Source organism: Enoplosus armatus, chromosome 20, assembly GCF_043641665.1.
Source record: "Enoplosus armatus isolate fEnoArm2 chromosome 20, fEnoArm2.hap1, whole genome shotgun sequence".
NCBI lineage: Eukaryota > Metazoa > Chordata > Actinopteri > Centrarchiformes > Enoplosidae > Enoplosus > Enoplosus armatus.
This window is the reverse complement of record NC_092199.1, coordinates 9222016-9245098: the sequence shown is the minus strand read 5'-3', so window position 1 is coordinate 9245098 and position 23083 is coordinate 9222016. Positions and strand designations below refer to the sequence as shown.

Here is a 23083-nt window from a genome sequence, read left to right as displayed (position 1 = left end):
CTGAGGAACTTTTGTACTTTGATGAGGCTGCCATGACTTTTTTTTTAGGAATTCATTCCTGTTTTTGTGGATGAAGCTGTATGTTTATGTTTGCTTATCTTTATTGTCTTTGTTTAGTTGTATGTCTCTATTTTCTTCTTGTCTGTCCACTGGGAATTAAGTTCTTTGTATGTGTCAACATACTTACTATAGCTGATGAAGCTAAGTAAGACTATTACGCTATGTATTACTCTTTTATCTCTTACTGTCATGGCGAGATGCCCAAAGTTGAACCAGCTGTCTAACTCAGGAACATTACACATGTACAGTGACATCTGAACTCTCTGTCTATCTCTCTCTGTCTCTCTCTCTCTCTTCTTGCAGACAGACAGCTGGACTCAGCCAGTCTTCTAGCATGGTACAGGGAAGGGGGTTGGTCCATCATGGGACATGGTGTCAAGTAAGAGAGAGCTTCAGAGTTTGACAGTCACAGAGCTAAGTTTACCACCAAAGGAGACGTACTATCACGGCTGTCTGGAAGTCACTGCCAGTTCCTCCACCAAACTGTAAACTGCCTGACTGACCTGACTCTTGTCTTTTTTCACACTTGTTCACTTCTTCTGATATTCTTCCTAAAGGTTTTTTGGGGGGAAAAGGACACGCATTCACCATGCAGTCCTGTGCCAGGTGTGGGTTTGTGGTCTACCCAGCTGAGAAGATCAACTGCATTGACCAGGTAACACGGAAACATTGTGATTTATTATTTTTTCAGTCAACAACAAATGTGTAAAAGGGTGAAATTTGAGGCATTTGTAGATGTTTTATAATAACAATCAACCTCAATTACATGAGATTTACTCGGATATAAAATAGCATCCTTCTTAACATAAACTCTTTAATATGCTGTGGATCTGAGCACATGTTTGATATAGAACTATTAACAATGCATTTTCCACAGAAATATTACTGTTGTAACATTTTTTATAGATCGCTAGCATGAAAAACATCCTTGTTGCTCTGACTGGTTGTTGTAATGAGAAAAAAAATCTAACTTGTGTGACAGAAAACGAGAGGTATACAGTTTAACACTCACATAAAAGCTATATTTAAGAACAAGTCAGCGAGTCCAGTTGGAAGATCAAGCTGTGATTGCTGCCGTTATTTTGGGCCTGTTTAAAGATTAAAGATATATTAATCTGATGTTATCTGTCTCCTCATGATAAACTAGATTAACGTCATGTTTCTGAATTTCGAGATTAGAATTTAAGGATCTCTTTAAAATAATGTGATTTGTCTTTTTCCCTCAGAACTGGCATAAAGCATGTTTTCACTGTGACGTCTGTAAGATGGTGCTCACTGCCAATAACTTTGTCAGCCACAAGAAGAGGCCATACTGCTCTGTGTAAGTACTAGGCGCCTTGCAATTTATTGTTTGGGCATAATCCCAAAAAACAATTAAAAATCTATCTTTAGGAGCCATTTTGGTGTGAAAATAGATCCCTTTTTTCCCATGAACTCAAAATTGGTGATTGAAATGATGGCCATTTTTGTATCCCATCCCTCCAGACACAATCCAAGGAACAACACGTTCACAAGTGTCTACGAGACCCCCGTCAACATCAACGCAAAGAAGCAAAGCAAGGCGAGCAGTGAGGTAGGATGATGTCACACGCAAAAACACACAAGCAGCAACGTGAGACAAAATATTTCGGCCTTGAACTGAGTCAAGGCGTTTTGTTGACAGGCTGACACAAGTCACAGAGCATGCCATGAGTGAAATGGCCATTTATCATTGGTTTGTCATGACTGGGTTTACTGTGGAGATTGCTATTCATAGTGGTCATTGTATTGGTTCAGATCATTGTTTTTTAAACGATGATGCATGCATTACAATTTACTTTAAATAGACCTAAATTTGTAATAGCATACCAATATTATTCGCATTTAGTACAACAATATTTTTTCAAACCCCAAAATGTAATTGGAAATGGACAATTCTGCCCTTCAATTTATGACACAACACCACTGGAAGCCACACAGGTGACTCAGATCTACTAACCTACAAACACACATACAGCCAGAAAGATCTGACCCTAACCAGATGTATCCGTTACTGTCAGATGAAAAAGGTCTCATTCCCTCTTTTATGGGTGGAAGAGAGAGAGAGGTGGACGGCTGCTCTGAGTCCACGGTGACGGCAGCGGTGTGGAATGGAGAGAGCGGCTCAGGTTATTTCTGTTCCCGTGACAGAGGCGAGACACCCCCCTCTGCTTAGTCCACTTTATGCTTCAGGGGGCTAAAATTATACGTCAGGAAAAACAGCCCTCACATCCCTTCCTCTCCTCTGCCCTGCCACCTGTTCTTGCCTGTCTGTGTCTACGAGTTCATGCAGCGCTCTTATGCTTATATTAGCAATCGGCTAGCTCATCATCCACTGCTATATTCCACTAGAGCGCTATAGGACTTAACTTGTTGATATTTGATATGAGAGCTTGTTTGTTAGAGAGTTTTTAAAATTTGGTCTCATAGTAAAAGTTTTGATAGAAAGTTGTGTCACATGTTTATTGCCCTGTAGTGGTGATGCTAACTCATCAGTGCTGTCTCTTATCCCCTTCAACACAACTATTCTAATATTAGTTTTGAACATTTTTACAGCTTAAGGATCATTAGCAGACAGCTCAGAGTTTCATCACTCATTCTGGATCTTTCCTGGCAGGTCCACCTTCATCTTGATTGGGACATCTCAGTTATTAATAACTGCACACTAATATTATCCCTTCATCATTAAGCATGTGAGCTCAGGTTGTCTGGTTTGAAGTTGACAACATAAGAATAGAGCGATGTTTGGCTCTATGTATCAGAAGTCGGGGTAATACCAGTCAGAGCTGACAGTTTTTTTTTCTTGATTTATACATGTGCTTACAGCATTCAACTACTGAGTGAATGCTGTAAAGTGGAAGCTGTAAATACACATCCAGTGTGCGCATGTGCAGATGTGTGCTGGCCTTGGCTTAATGCTTGTCGTCTATGTGCACTTGTAGCTGAAGTATCGTGAAGATGGCGAGCGCTTTATGTCCACCTTCCACCATGACATGAGGTCCATGGAGCTGGAGAAGGCTCGTCTAGCCAATCAGATGGCCAGCCAGGTGAGCTCCCGGTAGAGCAACTGGCCATTACACCCAGTTACGGGGAGTTCAAATTCTGATGTTTCCTGAAATAAGTGGTTGTTTTGCGTATCTTTAATATATAAAGCAAACAATCCTACAGTTCTACCTTTTTGTTCATAGAATCCTTGACCTTCTTTGCAAACATCAAAGTTATAGTATGCAGTAATTGCAGGCATTACTCCAAATAACCAACATTAAGATTTCATTGTAATGGATGTGGAAATATTGGTATGATTTGAGTGATCATGGAGGAGAGTAACTCATTTTACTAGGCTGTCACTGTTGATTCATTAAAGCTCATCTTCTCTCTGTTCTATTTGGTATAGGATTTGAATTTGGTCGTTTGATCGTTTGTTTGTCTTGACTACTCTGCTGTGTGGACACAGATTTATTTGCACTGTATGAAGTTGCCACTTTAATAAACCAGAGAAGAAGTTGGGTGGTTGATTTAACAAGGTCCGACAGGCATGAAAGCTAAAGTATTACCTGTCTCGTGAATGGTTTGTCTTCCATATCCAAACAGGCCTTTCAGTCTCAGTCTGAGTTCTCACAGCAGCAGACATGGTACTCAGGCATGGTGACCAACCAGGAGATAGTAACGATGTCTCAGGCCCAGAAGACCGTCAGTGATGTGAGTACACATTTCTCTCCCTCAAAAAGGCTTCTGTTATTTTATGAAACCGAAATATGGCGTTATTGTGTCTTTAAATAAATAAAGTGCTTCTGTTGTTAGTATGGATTTTGTAAACAGCTTATTAAAAAAGAAAATAAATCTCTATCTATGCTGGTCAAATGCCCTGTTTGATTTAGTGTGTCTTTGGCAGGTGAAGTACACGGAGGAGTATGAGCAGTCAAAAGGAAAAGGCAGCTTCCCTGCCATGATCACACCAGGTTACCAGGCTGCTAAACAAGCCAATTCTTTGGCCAGTAACGTGAGTTGTTGTAATTAATTTCTTTCTTGAATCTTTCTGGACCACATAGCCAGAGGTGAAACTCTCATAATTCACATCAACCAATTCCTTTAGGTGAAAATGTGTCTGTGGTTGATCCAAGGAGCCAAAGCAAGCTAATTGTTTTCTTTCTCTTCAGCTGGAATATAAAAAAGGACATGAGGAGAGAGTTTCAAAGTACACCACGTTTGTTGACCCCCCAGAGGTGGTTCTGGCTAAGAAACAAGGACAAATTGTCAGCGATGTAAGCTTTTCATTAAGTCTTTCATGATGATTTCATTATATCCGAGCCTGTTTTATTTCATTTATATGACTCGATGTCACTGACGACACCGGTTGCATTAAGCTGTCTTTTTCAGTAACTGTTAAATTAAAAAACCGACATCACTGTGTTTTTTTTTCTTCCTGCAGTACGCCTACACAGAAGAGTATGAGCAGCAGAGGGGTAAAGGGAGTTTTCCTGCACATATTACACCTGGATACAAGATGTCAAAGAAGGCCAGTGAGCAGGCCAGTGATGTAAGCAGACAATATAAAGATGCACACATATGCACGCAAACAGTTGCAGACCCCTGACCATCAGCTGGTAATGGCTTTTATGTCCTACCAGATAAAGTATCGTCAGATGTACGAACAGGAGATGAAGGGTAAAGCCAGCGCTGAGGCCGCGGTCGCTGAAGCAGTTCACGCCAAAGAAAATGCAGAGAACTTCAGCCAGGTAAAGAGTTTACTCTTAACTGTTTCATCAATGAGTTTAAACGTAAACGCCTCTTGCCATTTAATCAATAGTGTGAAAATGTGCTGCAGGGAGAGACAAGGGATGCAACAGAAGGTATTTTTGGTATTACAAGTGAATGAAATAAGTTATCCTCTGTTTGCAGATTGCCTATACTGAGGAGTATGAGCAGCAACGAGGCAAAGGAAGTTTCCCTGCCATGATCACCCCTGGTTATCATCTTGCAAAGAAGGCTCAGGAAAATGCTAGTAATGTGAGTATCAACCTGACAGCGGCATTAATTTCCAAAACAAACCCTTAAGTGCAGATAAACACTGTAAATACCATATTTTTGATAGTTTAGGCCCTTAATGAGACTTCACTACATGTTGAGTCTAACATTAAAGTAGTTGGAAGGCTGGTCTGTCTTTTGTGGAGTTAAAAAGGGAGCCTGCATCAGTTGTATAACCATGTGAACTGGTTGTAAAGGCTGTCAAAACATTGCAGAGTGTAGAGTGTAAGCTTCGTCCATCTTCCGGCCTTGTCATCACTGGGCAGAATAGATGAGGGACGACAATGAGAGATCCTCCCCATGTTGTCATTCTTTAAACTCTCCACCCTGACTAAATTAGACTCACTGTTTGTGTGCATGTATGTGTGCACAACTGATCTCCTGATCCTACAGAAATACAACATGTTGTCTTCCTACATGCACTGAATCATCTTTCATCCCATTGCAGCTAAAATATAGGAAGGACTTAAACAAGATGAAGGGCACCTCACACTTCCATAGTCTGACGTCCGAGGACAATCTGGCTCTGAAGAACGCGCGGAAGATCAACAAGATTGTCAGTGAGGTGAGCTTGTCAGTCAGACCAGATTTTCAGTCAGTACTTTTGCCTTTTATCTTATCTCTAGCTTTATCCAGGAAGTTAGCATTAAATCTACCGTAAAGTCTAAGACAAAGCCTTTCCAGATAAAAATGTTGCTGCTCAGTGTGTGTGTGTTTGTATTAGAGCTGGAAACATTAAGCATACTGTGTCAGTTTCCACCAGACATGAAGCCACACTACTTGCATGTTCGGCATCTCTGACATGCCTGTCCGGTGAGGTTACAGCTTACCTCCAAGGCCACGGGACATCCCGTCAAACTAATGTTACCTCACACAGGGACACAGTGCTTTACTTTTGACCATCTATTCTGAGCCCTGGTAGTATGACATATAAATGTTAGCTATTAGCATCTATTCTGAGTCTGGCCTTCCGCTAAAAACCACACTGAAACATTATTCAACCACAGGAGTTTTTGCTTGTCTGTGAAAAATCTCCCTGTGTGGTATTTTAGTGGTGAAGGGACTGACAAGTTAAATGCTGCCATGCTGTCGTTGTTGAACTCAGCAAAGCATCTTTAAGTTTAAAGGTTTGTCTCTGTGACTCTTGAGTTATGATGGAGTGTCAGTGATGGTGACTGATGAGTGGCAGGCACTTTATATAGTGTCACAAAGGATCTGGCTGTTCAACAACAAAAAAAGTCTGGTTGCTATGAAAATTTTTACATAGCAGCTGCCTTCATTTTTCATATGTCCTATCAGGTGGAGTACAGGAAGGACCTGGAGAACACCAAAGGTCACAGCATCAATTTCTGTGAGACGCCGCAGTTTCAAAATGCTGCTAAAGTCGCCAAGTTCACAAGTGATGTAAGTATGATACACTTTTTCAATCAACATCTTTTATTTCACATTGCTGTTTTTATACATTTACATATTACAAATACCTGTTGCCCCTTGTTGAGAACCTATAAAATTATATATTTGACCTTACTGAACGTCATAAGGGCATATGTGTGGATGTTATGGTTATATTAGAGAGTCCTGCATACTGATTTTTCTTCATCTTTCTATATTTTTAAAAGAACAAGTACAAAGAGAAGTACACCAGCGATATGAAGGGCCACTATGAAGACTCAGGAATCGACAAGAAGACCATGCATGCCATGAAAGCCAGGACACTGGCCAGTGATGTAAGCATTATTTTTCACGGACTTACAATTTTTTAGTTTTATGCAAACTGGGTCTGCTTGGATCCAGTTTTGTGTTCTATCTTGATATGTTGGATTTTAAATAGCTGTTCTTCTCCTGTGATTCTCTTTCCTGACAAAAAAAAATCATAGAAATGATCTGCATTACATTTTTTATATAATCTATAGACAAATGTTTACTTTGTGGTTGATGAAGATTGAATTATGAAATTTGACAAACAAATAGAATAACTGCTGTGCCAGTAATATCACTGAGTCTTCTTGTAAATTCCAGATTGCTTATAAACAAGGCTGTGAACAGGAGCAGGGTGAGTACAACTACCCAGCCACCCTCACACCAGGATACCAAAGCCAAAGGAAACTGGACCCACTGAAAGATGTAAGTTCTCTCAAATCAATCATTTTTTTTACAGAGCTAAGTCAATATGTAGCAAATTACATTAAAATTACAATTAAAACATTACGATTGTAAAAGTATTTTTCTCAGATAGGTGAATCATCTTGTGTAAGTGTAATGTAGTATTTGTAAAAAATTGTCTCCTGCAGAAGAACTACAGGCAACACATTGACCAGGTCAAGTACAGTCCAGTGACAGACACACCTGAGATTATTTTAGCCAGGAAAAACGCTCAGCTTGTCAGCAAGGTGAGTAAAGATCATGATGACAACCTACACGACCGAGGATCGATAATGATTAACACCAGCTTTATCAGCACTTTTTAGCTGCACACTGTGCTTCTGAGCACCGAGCTGACTGTAGAGTTTGAATGTGTCATTCATGTGTCTTTTAGCAAAATTACAAAGCAGACTATGAAAAGACCAAACATCAGTACACGCTGTCCCAGGACCTGCCCCAGATCAAAACGGCCAAAGCCAATGCTGCATTGTGCAGTGATGTAAGTTAAAACACACTTTCCCTCTCACACTTGGTCATTCACATGGTCACAAATGGTCACTTCTCATTCTTCAAGTGATAATTTGATCATTTGCATTCATCGCTCCAGATTAAATATAAGGAGGAGTGGGAGAAAACCAAGTCTAAAGCCTGCGACATTGGCGTGGACGACCTGAGTGTCAGAGCAGCTAAGGCTTCCCGTGACCTCGCCAGCGATGTAAGAAAACACTCAACACACTCTCTTCTCTGCTGCATGGAGATACAATCTAAGTGAGACAGAGACAGGTTTAATTCAATATGATAATTAAATCAGACGGCCATGTGTTTCAGATTAAGTACAAAGAGACCTACATGAAGGATAAGGAAAAGGCAGTGGGCTTCAACATGAGCGACTCCAAGACTCTGCACTCTCTTCAAGTGGCCAAGATGAGCAGTGATGTAAGTCATTTTAGAAATAGTAATTACAGGCATTCAAATGCATTTTTTCTCATATAACACTTAAAGCAGCTACAGCATGTGTTTTTTAATTGTCACCACTTCAGATTGAGTACAAGAAGGGCTCCAAGGAGAGCCAGGCCCAGTACAGCCTTCCTCACGACATGATCAACCTCAGCCACGCCAAAAAGGCTCAGGCCCTTGCCAGCGACCTGGAATATCGCACAAAGCTGCACGACTACACCGTCATGCCTGACGACATCAAGGTCCAGCAGGCCAAAAAGGCTTATTCCCTGCAAAGCGAGGTGAGAGACGGGAGGAAGGGAGCCCTAATCTGTTATTCAAATGGTAAATGCTATAAAAAGATATTACCTGGTTTTGAATTTTGACACTCTTTGTTGCTCCACAGAACCAGTATCGTTCAGACCTGAACTGGATGAAAGGAGTGGGCTGGGAGACTGAAGGATGTATGAACATTGCCCAGGCCAAGAAAGCTGGAGAGCTGCTCAGTGATGTCAGTACATGTGTTTGTGTGTGCATATTTCAGTTTGTTAATGAACTTTATGCTGTATGTATTAGGCACACTGTTTATCTACTGTATGCTCTTTTTCTTACAGACTAAATACCGTCAGAAGGCAGACAGCATCAGGTTCACACAGGTGGCGGACGATCTCTCCATCAAACATGCCAAGAAGAGCCAGGAGCTGCAGAGTGACGTAAGGTCTTCACTTTGAAGCTGTGGTTGTGTACATTTAATTACGGTGCACTCTCACATCATATGTTTGATCCGGATTTTCAGCTGGCGTACAAAGCAGACACAGAGCAGATAATACATCAGTACACCATGACAAAAGATGAGCCCCTCTTCAGACAAGCAAAGGCTAACGCTGACCTTCTCAGTGGGGTAAGTTCAGTGAATTTCATCGCAATGAGCATTATATGCGATAGCACTGGCATATACAAGAGCTTCATAATGTATCATATTCTGTATGAATGCAAGGTAACACAGATTTCTACTTTTTCATTTAGAAAGTGTACAAGAGCAACTGGGAGAAGCAGAGGGAAAAGGGCTTCGAGCTGCGTCTGGACTCTCTCTCTATACTCACCGCTAAAGCCAAAAGAGACCTGGCCAGTGATGTGAGTTATTCTAAAAACACTCTGCACCTTTAAGATTGGCCTGAGGAGAAAAGTAGTATTTCTTTTTCCAAGTGCAATAATTGATTATTTGCAGATTAGTACATAGCTGCAAGGTTCAGGTATAACTGGTAAAACCACTAATATCTTGTCCCCTTTCAGGTTAAATACAAGGAGAAGTATGAGAAAAACAAAGGCAAGGTTATTGGCATTAAGTCAGTCAGTGATGACTCTCAGATGGCCCACTCCGCTCTGGCCACCAAACTACAGAGTGGCCGAGACTACAAGAAGGACTATGAGGACACAAAGACCAAATACAGGTGAGGATCTTGATCTTGGGATCTTTAACACTTCACACGTCTTCAGTCAAGGTCATTCAGACAGTGAACTGTAGTCATGTAGCTGGTAAGAAAGAATTTGATTTAAAGCTGGTTTTAATGTCACAAAGAATGTTGTGTATAAGAGGTAAAGGGTTTTAATTCAACATTAAAAGTCATGACTAAAGATCATAGTTATCTTAAACATAGATGGTTACGTTCTAAATAACCTGCTGTTCTTTCATGCCAGCACACATTTTCACTCATGTTCAAAAAATAGCCCTTCACCTTGATGAAGTCCAAAGCAAGATGAGCTGCTTTAGTGTCCTTCTTTTTATGTGGGAATGACCCCAATAACCAAAGAGCACTGATTCAGCATAAAACCACGAGAACTGGCCTTAAATCGCGTGTCATTTCATTGATTGTATGAAATGAATCTCTTCCCCAGTGTTTATCTGGATATGTTGAACATCAGCCACGCCAAGAAGGCTCAAGACCTGGCAACGGAGACCAATTACAGGACCTTCCTCCATGAGTATACTACTCTGCCTACTGACATGAATGTTGCCTGGGCTAAGAAGGCCTACGGACTGCAGAGCGATGTAAGTCTGATTGTTAGACATCCAAATGGCAACTTGTTTTATGCAAAAGTGATTCTTTAGGAAAGAGTTCGTCATTTGAAAGTGAAATCTGCGTGTGTGTCTGTATTCAGAAACAGTACAGGTCAGATCTGAACTGGATGAAGGGCGTCGGCTGGGAGGCCGCAAAATCTTTGGATGTCCAGCAGGCGAAGAAGGCCGGGGAGCTCGTCAGCGAGGTAACCTATGACCCAGAATGCATTGCTGAAATCAGCTGCAGGGTTAAGGGATGAAATATTTGGTAATATCAAATAAAAAAAATAAGTATCTACGGTTATATAGTTAAATGCTATAACCCAGAGCAACAGCATGTTTCTGTCCTTGACCTTCATTAACTTTTCCCTCAGTTGTGGTAATTGTATTGAAAGTCAAATGTAATTTAAACCAATTATCATGCAGAATTTGATTAATCACATTTAAGTGCTATTAACTAAGAATTAAGAACTATGTAGGCAAATTAGCACAGACAGCATGAGAAAGTGATGCGTGCGACTGGGAGCCACATATCTAGGTTTACGTCTTAGGTCAGAGTGTATTTAAAGAGCCGCAGACCATTTCTGTTCTCCAGAAACTGGGTTAAGTAGGTGGACTACACCCGGCCGGCTATAACGAGAGACCAGACTGATTACAGCGACTGAAGCTGTCACATATACAAAAAGATTCAGCTTCACTAATGGGGCTCCTTCTTTCCTTGTTTCTTTCTCTACAAATGGTTAGGTTAGGTTTGTGGGTCCACACTGCTTATACAAATAATAATATTATTACATCACAGTTTTTTCAACACAGGATGTATTGACTTATTCAATCTGGGCCATCCAGACCTTGTCAGGGAAAGCTGTGAAGCTTCCCCCATTAAGAGTCCAGTTTCCTAAAAGCTTCCTGGTGCCGAGATCTTCTTCTTAAAAATATTATCATCTAGCGTCTAATCAAGCAAAATGATAGTCCTCGTGTGACACAATAGCATTTTGTCAACAAGCTCTTTTTATAAATGCTTGCAAACGTTGCATAAAGAGCGCGCAGGCTGGCAACACCAGACTCTATTCATAACCTCTTCATAAGCAGCCACTTATTTTAAGGGTCATTCCAGTCAGTTATCAACATTAGACCATGAAATGACAGACTGCACATAAATAGAGCAGAGTTTCTCCTGAGCAGCCCTTTATGTATCTATGTATCTACATATCGACTGTGTATTTGTCTGTCTCACAGAGAATATTTTAAAAAACATACAATTGTTTGTGAAAATGTTGTGCCCTCTACTGTTCAACAAATGCACTTACACCCGTTTTTCTTTATGGCTTCATCTCACTATGACAGTGTTTTGATGTTTGTCACTCTGGCATTTTTATGTTTTTTTTTAATCTAGAAAAAGTACCGTCAGCATGTGAGTGATCTGAAGTTTACCAGTGTTGAAGACACTCCAGAGATGGTCCAGGCCAAACTCAGCAACAAACTGGCCATTGATGTAAGTCCAGCTGTCATTTTTGCTCTCAATCATCTTCTTTAGTGCACACGATGCTGTGTGCAACTAAAATGCAGTAAATCTGATGTCAATCATAGATATTATGATTTGTCTCATCTTGCTGATATGTTTGCTGTATATTTGTCTCTTTTCTGGCTGAACCTTTGGCCAAACTTAGCATGTCTAACTACAAACGTGAGGTATCATGTCGTTGCAGCGCTTGAACGTGATCAGGTATCTGAGGTAAACTGGATGATCAGTAATGCCTCGCTTTCTAATTTACAGAGGTTGTACAAGGAAAAGGGTGAAAACATGAAGCACAACTACACGCTCAGTGGAGAGCTGCCTGAGATGGTTCAGGCCAAGCTCAACGCTACGAACCTCAGTGAGGTAAAACTCACACACATAAAATCCATGAAACAGCCAATCAGCCCATCCAGTCAGCTGCCTTTGTGTGTGTGAGGTTTCCCACATGGAGCTGAGTTTATACATCTGCGGTGTGCATTTTCAGAGCTGTTACAAGGAATCTTGGACGAAGCTACGTGACGGCGGTTACAAGCTGCGTCTGGATGCAATTCCCTTCCAGTCTGCCAAAGCATCTGCAGAGATCCTCAGCGATGTGAGCTCACTCTTCTTGTTATCATGTCGTATCATTTTTCACCGTGGGCCTAAAGTATATTTGTCTGCAAAAGTTGCAGCTTGAAGTAGCATTTTCAAATTACCTGGCACTCTCAAACAACAGTGAAATCCTGTCTGTATAATGGCATTAACAGCAGATCACTCAATACTTAGGTTTTGTTTGATTGACTATTCAGCACACTGATGCCTTGACACGTTTTACACGGCATCTCACTTTACTCATCTGACTACAACATCTTGAGAGGGAATGATTTGTCATTTCAGCAAAAGTACAAAGAAGAATTTGAGAAGACCAAAGGGAAGATGATCGGACTGAAGGGACTGCAGGATGACATGAACATCGCTCACTCGGTCCACGCCAGCAGGCTACAGAGTGATGTAAGTGCTTCCTAACTGTAACTCAGCAGACAAAATAATTCAAATAACATATTACATTACAAACTCTCGCTCCCTTTCCCCTCTGTCTCCAGATTAAGTACAAGCAGGATTCGGCGAAGGATCTCTCGAAGTTCCACCTCTCCATGGACATGCTGGGGGTCGCCCACGCTAAGAAGGCCCAGTCGCTGGTCAGTGATCAGGACTACAGGCTCACCCTGCATCAGTACACCTCGCTGCCTGATGACATGAAGGTGCAGGCGGCAAAGAGAGCATATGCTCTGCAGAGCGAGGTGAGACAGACAGCAGCTTCTGTCATAATTACTCTGCATTGATTTAAAAAGAGGAGCACCACATCAATTTGTTATTTACACTTTCTAATTTGATATTACACACACATGACATACAAACATTGGTCAGTTGTTGCATACTTTGTCTTGTTTATTACTGAAACGTTTTAGAAGCAATTATTCCAACTGGATGTTTGAAAGTTAAATTGAAAAAATTGCATCGTTAAAAGAATGTATTTTCATGTGTGTGTTTGTCACAGAACGTGTATCGCTCTGACCTGAACTACTTGCGTGGTGCAGCCTGGATCGCCACTGGGGCTCTGCAGATTGAAGGCTCCAAGAGGGCAACAGACCTCATCAGTGATGTAGGACCTCTTCTTTTCTTTTGTTTTTTTTAATTCCTTTTTCAATTTGTTTAGAGTACACACAGCACTTAATGCTGTTATTGCCGACATGTAGATCTTAAAAGGTCCAATCTATAGTATCTAATCATGAACATATCTTGTGTGTTGATGTTCTTTGTCATTTTTCTGGATTTCGAATGTTGATTTCCTTGTTAAGAATAAAAAACATTGACTTGATTTACCTTGAAATCTACTAAAAGAGACCAACTTTGTTGTTTCTTCTGTAACAGAAAAAGTACCGTCAGCAGCCATACAACTTTAAGCACACCTCTGTGGCTGACTCTCCAGATATCGTCCATGCCAAACTCAGTGGACAGATCACAAATGAAGTGAGACAAGGAGCTTATTGTTTTAGTTCTGCTCTAGAAACAGATATTCTATTTCTATTTCAATACTTCACAGCTATCATTTAGAAAGACATAAAATGTGTTGTATCCCTCTCTCCCAGCGTTTGTACAAAGAGAAAGGGGTGAATGACCAGCACAACTACACTATAACAACTGAGAGACCAGAGATTACACAAGCAAAGATCAATGCAGCCAACTTCAGTGAGGTAGTGACCTATGCACCATACAATATATTGTAATAATATATAGTGCGTGTGTTATTTTAGGGTCAATGATCATTGGTTGTCTGTCTCTCTGCTCCAGATCAAGTACAGAGAGTCCTGGCACACTCTGAGAGCTCAGGGCTACAAACTCACCATGCAGGACATCCCCTTCCAGGCTGCCAAGAGCTCCACAGGCATCGCCAGTGATGTAAGATCACGCTAGACTTAAAGACGTTATTGCTCAAGTGAAAAAGTCTATAGATTCATTGAATTGCATCAAAATGTATAGATGTTGCTTAGTGTGCATTCGTCCTGGAAGGTTGGCCTTACATCAGGCCTCAATTTAATCTTGAGATGCAGTAAACTCCAGCTATCACTCCTGTGTCTCTACAGTACAACTACAAACACAACCACCTGCTGGAAAAAGGGAAGCACATCGGGGTCAAAAGCGTCTTGGACGACCCGCGTCTCCTGCACTGCCTGCAGGCGGGCCGGCTGGCCAGCGACCAGGAGTATCGCAAGGATGCACTGACGGCCAGCGGGCAGTACAACCTCACCCCAGACATGATTCATCTGGTGACGGCTAAGAACGCCCAGGCCCTCGCCAGCGACCAGGACTACAGGAAGAGACTGCACGAGTACACGGTGCTTCCTGATGACATGAAGGTCAAGTGGGCCAAAACGGCTTACAACTTGCAGAGTGAGGTGAGAGGTGTGGACGAGGAGGGGATGGGAGGGGAAAAAGGACATTGCTGATATGTTTAAATTTGTCTGACACATTTTACTGCCTTATGTCTAGAAACTCTACAAGTCAGACCTCAATTACATGAAAGGAGTGGCCTGGGACGGTGTGGGTGCACCTCAGCTGGAGTCAGCTAAGAAGGCCGGAGAGCTCATAAGTGATGTGAGTACATGTGGCAAATGGTATTAATTAGAATATATGTGTATTAACGTATACAGGGCAGTAGCCAGGATTTTTAAAAACCCTCAAAGTGTTATGACTAGAAAGCAAAAATATCTCTCAAATGTTTTTTGGATTTTTGATATTTATTCAATTAACTATACATATATAATCATTCGGTAAATTTGCTGTTTCAAAGCCTTCAACTGCCAGGAAAACATCTGGGTGACACTGCTGAAACCTTTAATTATTTATTTATTTTTGTTGTTTCCAAAAAAAATCATCTAGTGTCTGATAGATATCTATATTTGTGTTTAATTGTAACGTTGCACTTGAATTTTCCACTGACCATATCTATTTTTTTCAAGACAAGTTCACTGAATTAAGCCTATAGTACATTTCACTTGAAACATGACCGATTGTCACACATGGCCATCTGTATTTCCTACTATGAAAACGTGTGTGGTCTTCTCGTCCCTCATGCAGAAGAAGTATCGTCAGCTGCCAGACAGCCTGAGGTTCACCTCAGTGGCTGACTCTCCTGATATTGTCCACGCTAAGACGAGCTACCAACAGTGCAGTGAGGTGAGGTGAAAAGATAAACATGCTTAAGAAATCATTCTATATAAAATCAAAAACAAATATTGTAGCTACTAATGATGATGTTGATTGCCTGCTCATATCTTTGCACTGCAGAGGCTGTACAAATTGGGGAAGAATGACGACATGCATAAGTACACTTTACACCCAGATGATCCAGACTTCGTCAGAGCCAAGATGAATGCCCAGCAGATTAGCGATGTAAGGCACGCCTCAGATACGTCTCATAACTAAATGCAAGCAGATGATTTGAAATCCACATGGAAAGATAGCAGATATCACTTTGTGACATTTTTATCCTCAAAATTATTTCCCATGAAGAAAGTTTACAAGGCGTCTGGGGAGCAGGTGAAGACATCGGGCTATGACCTGAGGCTGGATGCTATTCCTTTCCAAACTGCCAAGGCCTCCAGAGAGATTGCCAGTGATGTGAGTTCATGTGATGAGTTCAGTTTGTCACACGAGTCCCTTCAGTCTTACTTGAAACATTTTTGAAGCACAAATTAGGATTTATTAGCAGCTCTTACTGTATATGCACCTTTGTTTTTTAAAGTGCATCATAATGTGGTGAAAAAACAGTTGGGCCTCTTTATGACTTTAGAAGTCATCTTATTGCAGCACAAAAATGATTTACTACTGAGGTAGTAAAGGCTGACGTTTTGCTCATGCATTCTGGATGTAGCATAATTAGCACAATCAAAGTATTTAACTTTTATTATTATTAAAATTTTAAGGCAGAGCATTCTGAAGTAGCTGCATGTAAATTTAATCCGCTGTTAGTTTAAAACTCTAAAACTACATTTTGTCAACTTTAATCAAGCTGTAAATGTTGTGTCTTTCTCTGTTCTACAGTTCCGCTACAAGGAGTCCCATGTGAAGGAGAAGGGCCAGCAGGTGGGGCTGCGCTGTGTGGAGGACGACCCTAAGATGGTGCACTCGCTGGCAGCAAGCAAACTCCAGAGCAACCTGGAGTATAAACGCCAGTCCAAGGAGGATCGGGCCCACTACAAAATCCACGCCGACCAGCCCGAGTTCCTGCAGGCCAAAAAGAGCCAAGCTCAGGCCAGTGACCTCACCTACCGCAACAAGCTCCACGACTACACCTGTGACCCCGAGCAGCTCAATGTCAAGCACGCCAAGCAGGCCTACAAGCTGCAGAGTGATGTAAGTTATCCTGCACGTAGAGCATATTGGTTAAAAGGTTTTTTCGAGTGGCTTTGCCAGTGTCATCATTACATTCCCATGTATTAATTTGTTTATCTATGTATGTGACAATGAAGAATTCTTTAAATCATCCAATTTTATCGAGATAAAACTTCCCTCCACCAAATGGTGGACAGACAAAGTTAGCAGCTAGCTGGGGAACACAGTGGAGCATTTAGCAGCTAAAGAGCCAGATGTTTCCCTCAGGAAGTTGGTGGAGACCAAAAACAGCTAAAAGGAGAGTGAATATTAAGATAAGATAAAATCCTTTATTAATCCCTCAGCGGGGAAATTTGCATTGTTTCAGCAGCATACAGGATAGAATATTGGACTTACATTCATCAGGTGGCCAGAAACACGACTCCATGGTGAATGCTGATGTTGCTCCATATCCACTGGATGTGTAAATAGGCAGCTGTTTGTTTGCTGTATGTCAGTGTCGGGCTGTGTAGTGTTCAAGTGTAGAAATACTGGTTGGTTTTTGGTTTTGGGGTAAAACGCGTGTGCCAGCGCTTACATTGACAATACATTGCAAAAGTTGTCAAGTTGTCAAATGTGTTGACAATATAATGCCCAATTGATTTAAAATGTAAAAAATTTTAAAAGCTTTTAAACTAGGAAGGAGTAATAAAATAGGGGCCCACTGCTCATTTAGATCACTTTCATTTGAAATGGATGAGAGGATAACTCCTCTCCTCCTCCACATCCACTTGTTTGTTTTCTAGGCCCACTTCAACAAAATGTGATTCCCATAGTATCAATGTACCACTCTAATTGTTGCTGCCTTTTGTTGCAGGTGAACTACAAGTCAGACCTGAACTGGATGAAAGGAGCGGGTTGGACCCCTCCCGGCTCCCACAAGGCCGAGCTCGCCCGCCGGGCTGCAGAGCTGGGGCTGGCTGAGGGAGTCAGCACCGATGAGGCTATTGCAAAGTATCAGCAAATGATGATGGTGAGGGAACGTGGAAGATGAATGCAGTAATTTACTATAGACAAACGTTTTGTATATAGGACAAACAATTCATGTACAATCTTTAAAAACGATAACTTTCTGTATGTCCTTGTTTCAGCTGCATCGCCAGCAGCAGATGGAGCAGCAGCAGCAGCAACAGCAGACTTCAGAGCAGGTGGAGACCAGCGAGGAAATTCATCAAGGCATCAACATGGACGCCATGGAGGTCCTTCACGTCAAGAGGAAGAAGACCTTCCAGACCGTCCAGAAGAAGTCCACCACCACCACCACAACCTCGTTCAAATCCATGGAGAAGAAGTCCAGCACCACCTCCTCCACCTCCTCATCAGCTGCCCTCCAGAACACAGTGAAGATGTCTAGTAAAGCTGCTGCGATAGAAGACGCATAGATTTTATAGATGATAGTGTTTAGAGAACGTTAAAGATGGCCACTTTCAGAAAGTGTGGTTAACTTTTACTGAGTGGATTACTTTACAGGTGGTGTTTTTGGTATCTACTTTGATGGAATGACTGTTGTGACTGTGTAGTTACATAAGATGCCACACCAACGTCAAACAGAGCTACTGTAGGTGCAACAATGAACTGTAGTTAAAACGATTGCAAAGGGGGATTAAGCATGTTGAATCAGGACAGGACTTAAGTTAAGTTAGTTGAAAGGATTGTCAACATATGTGGTCATCAAAAAGGAACTCAGAAAGAAGCTTTATTTTCAGATTCAATGCAAGGTATTTTTGACATTTAATCAAAACTCCTAAATGGGTTAAAATCACCTCTAGAGGACCATGTTCAAGCAAAACATCAAGAATACCAAAACTGAATTCAGGTTGTTTCAGGACAAAAGTGGTCCTGTATGAAATATCAAATGGAAAGTTTGCATTTTGCTTTTGTATATTGAGTGTGTTTAAAAGACATGAAGCTGGACCAGAGATTGCTACATGGCCATCTCTGCAGAGGTTGTTTTTTTTATCTTTTGAGAAGAACACATGCTGCAAGGCGCAGATGAAACCTCGTTGCAGCCATGCAAAAAACAGCAGTTTTCTTACGGGTTCTGCTAATCTAGTGCACTTTGAGCCAGGCTCAGTGAGAAAGAAGTGCAGGCCTACTGAAACAATGTGTGACCTACATTTTGTCTGGCAGGTTCAGCTTCGTGAGTTTGTATTGGTGCCCCTTTTAACTCAAAGCTGGGCTGGGAGTAAATGCTTGGTTTTATCGCTGATAAAAAATAAACTGTTTTTTTTTCAAGGCAAACTAATCTGTAGTCTGTTTTTCTTCCCAAGATAAATATCGTTAACTATTGTAGTCTAATGCTCAGTTGATCCTGCTTTTGATCCAGCTGATAAATGTGTGGACGTTGGCGTAGACACCAGGCTTGTTCTTCAGGGCGCAGCCTTCGCCCCAGCTCACCACACCGGTCACATAGTGTGTGCCATTTTGCTCACACACCAGGGGTCCACCTGAGTCACCCTGCAGAGTTCAAAAGAGCAAGTTAAGAATATAATATTTTCCATAAAGGGCCACTGAGGAAATAATTAATCTTACACACGTGTAACAAGACTGGTGGCAAAAAAGGTATCTAAAACATCATGTTTGGATCATCTTCTTCGTTCCTCCACTACAGATTTAATACCAATATCCTTGAAGGCAGCCATGTGAATGTATGAACAGCCCTTCATAAACATGCACACCTGACAGGAGTCGATGCCCCCCTGCAAAGTCCCTGCACAGAGCATGCTGGAGTCCAGTACGCTTCCATAGACATCAGGAGCATTGCATCGCTTGTCAGAGATCAGGAGAACACGAGCGTTCAACAGCTGGCTGCTGTAAGTTCCTGAGGAGTGGATGAGAGTGAGAAACAAGCGGCCTTATGGGAAATGTAAGATCCAGTGCTTTTGGAGATTAAACCAATCTAGAGACTAAATGTTGGGACGTCTCGGCCTCTGCAGACCTGTTTTGACCATTCATGTCTCTTGTAAGTCCCACAACTCTATGGAAATGCAATACTGAATTATTTGTTTATTAAAATAATCTGTTTCTTTGACATGAAAGGACTTTTGTAGCTCATTACGGTTTTCAGTGGCTCCCCATCCAGAGATCACACACTCCTTTCCAGCAGGGAAGGTCTGGTCTGATAGGCACACTGTCTTCACAAAGCGGTTTTCCTTAGCACAGTAAGGGCTGTCTGTAACACTGAGCTTCAGCAGAGCTGCACAGGAAAAGAGCACATACAGCAAGTAACAATCATTTGATTTATAAACTTACAAAAATCTAATGTAAGATCTCAAAGCATGAAAACTTTATTCCTTATGCATTATCAGAAAAGATGATGATAATATAATGACATTCTGAGTGAAATAAACTAAATAAAACTAATGACTTGAACTTGAACTATATACAGTACAGTACATGTGTTGTATTACATCAGCTAATATGCGATAGAGGCCTGAAAAGACGCTTCACACTAGCTGAAATAATAAGACATCTGCCAAATGTGTATCTTACTTCTGCGGTCGTTCTAGGTTAAAAATGACACTATATTTGATAAATGTGACAAACCAATGTCGTTGTAAAGTGCGGCGGTAGTCTCCCTGTAGTTCTCATGAGCAATCGTTTGTATCACTGGGATCCTCTGGTCGCTCTCCTCCTGTTTGTCTATGTTCACTCCTCCCAGCACCACTTGGTAATCAACATCAGGTTCACTGGGGAAAAAAAGTTAGCTTGTAGTAGAAGAATGAATGATGAACTGGAAATGGCATAGAAACAACATACAAAACCTACATGCAATGGGCAGCAGTGAGGACCCAGCAGGATGAGATGAGAATCCCACCACAATAGTGGCTAAACTTATTGGGTGAGCCTGTGGGTCTGGTCTGCACGGACACCTGCCAGGGGTGGGCGCCGGGGAAAGACTTGGTTCCCCCAAAAATCCTACTAGTGCGAAAAGGCTGGGATATCCCACACTGGGAGAACGGGGCAGAGCCTGGCTGTGGTTTGACTGGTGTGGCTGGAGTGGCTGGGACTGAGGAACATCAGAGGAGAGTGAGCACAGTACATATTGTTTCTGTGTGTGTGTGTGTGTGTGAGAGAGAGAGAGAGAGAGAGAGAGAAAGATCACCTTCAGGGCACTTCTTGACTTTGCAGTAGTTCCAATCCAGTTTGCCTCGCTTTTTAAAAAAACACCAAGGCTTGTCATCCCCATCTGGGTTCCTAAAACGTAGAATAAATAATAAAACTACTGGATTAGGGACAGAAAAGGAAAGAAAGAATATGAATATGTCATAATAATAATCAATAGTGATCATTTAAAAAGGCTGTACATCCTGATTTGGCAATAGAAGGCAATTGTTGACTTTTTCTTTAAGTCATATGGAGGCATGGATTCAGAAATGAAAATGTGATCTAAAGCTACATTTTCAAATTGTTCTGTTTCCAAGATGCTATAATTGCATAAATGCTACTCATAATGGCTTAACATTTTTAAGAAATTGAATAAATGATAGATAATGAAAATATGATTTGACTATACCTGCAGTGGTTGTTACGTTCCAGGCCAGTGAAGTTTGCGTACATGATGAAAGGATCCTCGCCATTTTTCAAAATAAAATAGGAATTCCAGTTCATACAGTCCTGTCCTTGTTCTGTCATACTGACAACACCCCTGTATGTCTCTCCATTTCCCACGTAACAGTCACTGGGAGCTATACAACATGATAAGAAGAAAAGCTGAAATTAGCTCAAAATCAAAAAAATAAATAAATGCACAGGAGTGGAATATTTTAACATCCAAAATCAAATTTTTTTTATGTTGCTTATCCATAAAACACCAAGTTAAGCATCAGCAATGACAATCTGTCAGTGAGAGTTTATAAAATCTTTACCACATTCACAGAACTTTCCAGTGTAGCCGTCAGCACAAGCACAGCGGAAGCGGTTCTTCCGTTTCATGCAAGAGCCTCCATTCTGGCAAGGATTGGGTTCACAGGGCGACGCTGGCACTGACAATACAGACAAGACATAAACTATTTAATAGTGCACATTAGCAGGGGTGTAACAAGGGATTCTGGGGCCCTCGAAGAATATCGGCCACCTCAGTTATTTTTTTTGGGCCCATTTTGCCAAAAATGTCTACTTCTAAAGGTGAAATTACTTCATTACTGTCTCTCGTCTGGAAAAGTTTCCTTAATGTAATGTCCTGCTCAAGCCATCATTTGTCAAAAAATCATTTTAAATCTTGTTAAAGATCTTAAGATGGGGTTTGGGATACTCACTTGAGTTGCAGTCGGGTCCTTGGAAGGGAGGTGTGCACTTGCACTCATAAAATGGATGTTTATTTAGGTTGACGACACAGTCACCATGACCACATCTGGCGTTCTCGCAAATATTTCTCACTAGATATTCAACACAGGTTATCAAAAGTAAAAGTTAGCCACCAAAAGTAGGCTAACTCAAACTGACCACATGTGAACTTTGTGCATAAACATTAAGATGTTGCAATAAGCTTTACTGACCGTGAAAGAGACTACAAATGAGATTTAAGGTTAAATAGAAAAGATGAATCAGAAATTGCAGTTCTATTGCTTTACCTTTTTGACACCTCTTCCCTACGAAAGGCTCAATACATAAGCATGTGAATTCTGTGTCCAATTTACTTTGGCAAGAGGCACCATTTAAGCAGGGGTTTGGATCACAAGCATCTGGAAATGGAGGGAGAAAGTATGAGTCTACATGTTGAGAGGTAACACCATGTACAATCACACAGAGTTGTCCTGGGCCACTTACTGGACTCCTCAATGAGTTCATACAACCAGTCGGTTGAATAATCAAAACTGCCAGTGTCGTTGGTGGTGTAGTCATATTCGTAATCTATGTCTGCCGAGAACAGAGAGCTGTTTAAACACTGGAGTTTTAAAACACAAAGCACTCAAATGAGTCATCTGTTATGTGAATTAAAAAACTGAATCAAGTCTTGTTAGGATCCATTTTCAGGGAACAAGAAAAGAAAATAATAACAATATCAAATATCAAACTATATTATATATACGTAAAAAAAAAATTTTGAAATAAGTGAAATAAGATTTAATAAAATATCTTACAAATATGAAACCAAATAGCCAAAAGACAAATACAAAACACATCCTAAGATTGCAAGAAAGTCAACAGTTGTCAAACACAATTTTTAGTTGCAATTGCCTAAATTCAGCACGTCACAACACAGATCGACTGTAGAAAAGATTCTTACACCAGGTGTCGTCCAGCTGAAATGACAAAATCACAGTAGAGAACAGATCAACAAGCTTTTTTTAATTTCACCATGACAGAAATCATCCTGGCTGATTAATTCACAAAGATACTGAGAAACTTACATCCGGGTTCTGTCCAAGAGCACTCAGTACGCTCAGGCTTATGAGCAGGGCCGCCAACAT

General features: G+C 41.2%; 1 protein-coding gene and 1 pseudogene across 4 annotated transcripts; one reads left to right on the top strand and one right to left on the bottom strand.

Annotated features, from left to right (window-relative positions):
* The first annotated feature begins 649 nt into the window (after window positions 1–649).
* Window positions 650–18901, top strand: nrap (nebulin-related anchoring protein). Of its 4 annotated transcripts, XM_070926799.1 has the most exons (44): window positions 650–715; window positions 1287–1381; window positions 1546–1633; window positions 3021–3125; window positions 3679–3846; window positions 3898–3933; window positions 3971–4078; window positions 4236–4340; window positions 4508–4615; window positions 4707–4814; window positions 4978–5085; window positions 5552–5668; window positions 6403–6507; window positions 6723–6830; window positions 7123–7227; window positions 7395–7493; window positions 7640–7744; window positions 7853–7960; window positions 8074–8181; window positions 8286–8483; window positions 8588–8692; window positions 8796–8894; window positions 8978–9082; window positions 9208–9315; window positions 9475–9632; window positions 10078–10231; window positions 10342–10446; window positions 11634–11732; window positions 12015–12119; window positions 12241–12348; window positions 12633–12746; window positions 12839–13036; window positions 13294–13398; window positions 13668–13766; window positions 13886–13990; window positions 14088–14195; window positions 14381–14692; window positions 14787–14891; window positions 15375–15473; window positions 15585–15689; window positions 15810–15917; window positions 16341–16652; window positions 17488–17643; window positions 17762–18901. In XM_070926799.1, the coding sequence occupies exons 1-44, from the start codon at window positions 650–652 to the stop codon at window positions 18050–18052; spliced, it is 5511 nt and encodes a 1836-aa protein (XP_070782900.1). In that variant the 3' UTR covers window positions 18053–18901. The 4 variants fall into 4 exon arrangements, with proteins under 4 accessions (XP_070782900.1, XP_070782901.1, XP_070782903.1 ...); XM_070926800.1 differs by lacking the exon at window positions 3898–3933 and having other exon boundaries at window positions 3021–3124; window positions 3651–3777; XM_070926802.1 differs by lacking the exon at window positions 3898–3933 and having other exon boundaries at window positions 3670–3777; window positions 17819–18901.
* A 70-nt stretch (window positions 18902–18971) lies between these two features.
* LOC139303616 (hyaluronan-binding protein 2-like) lies at window positions 18972–23083 on the bottom strand (annotated as a pseudogene).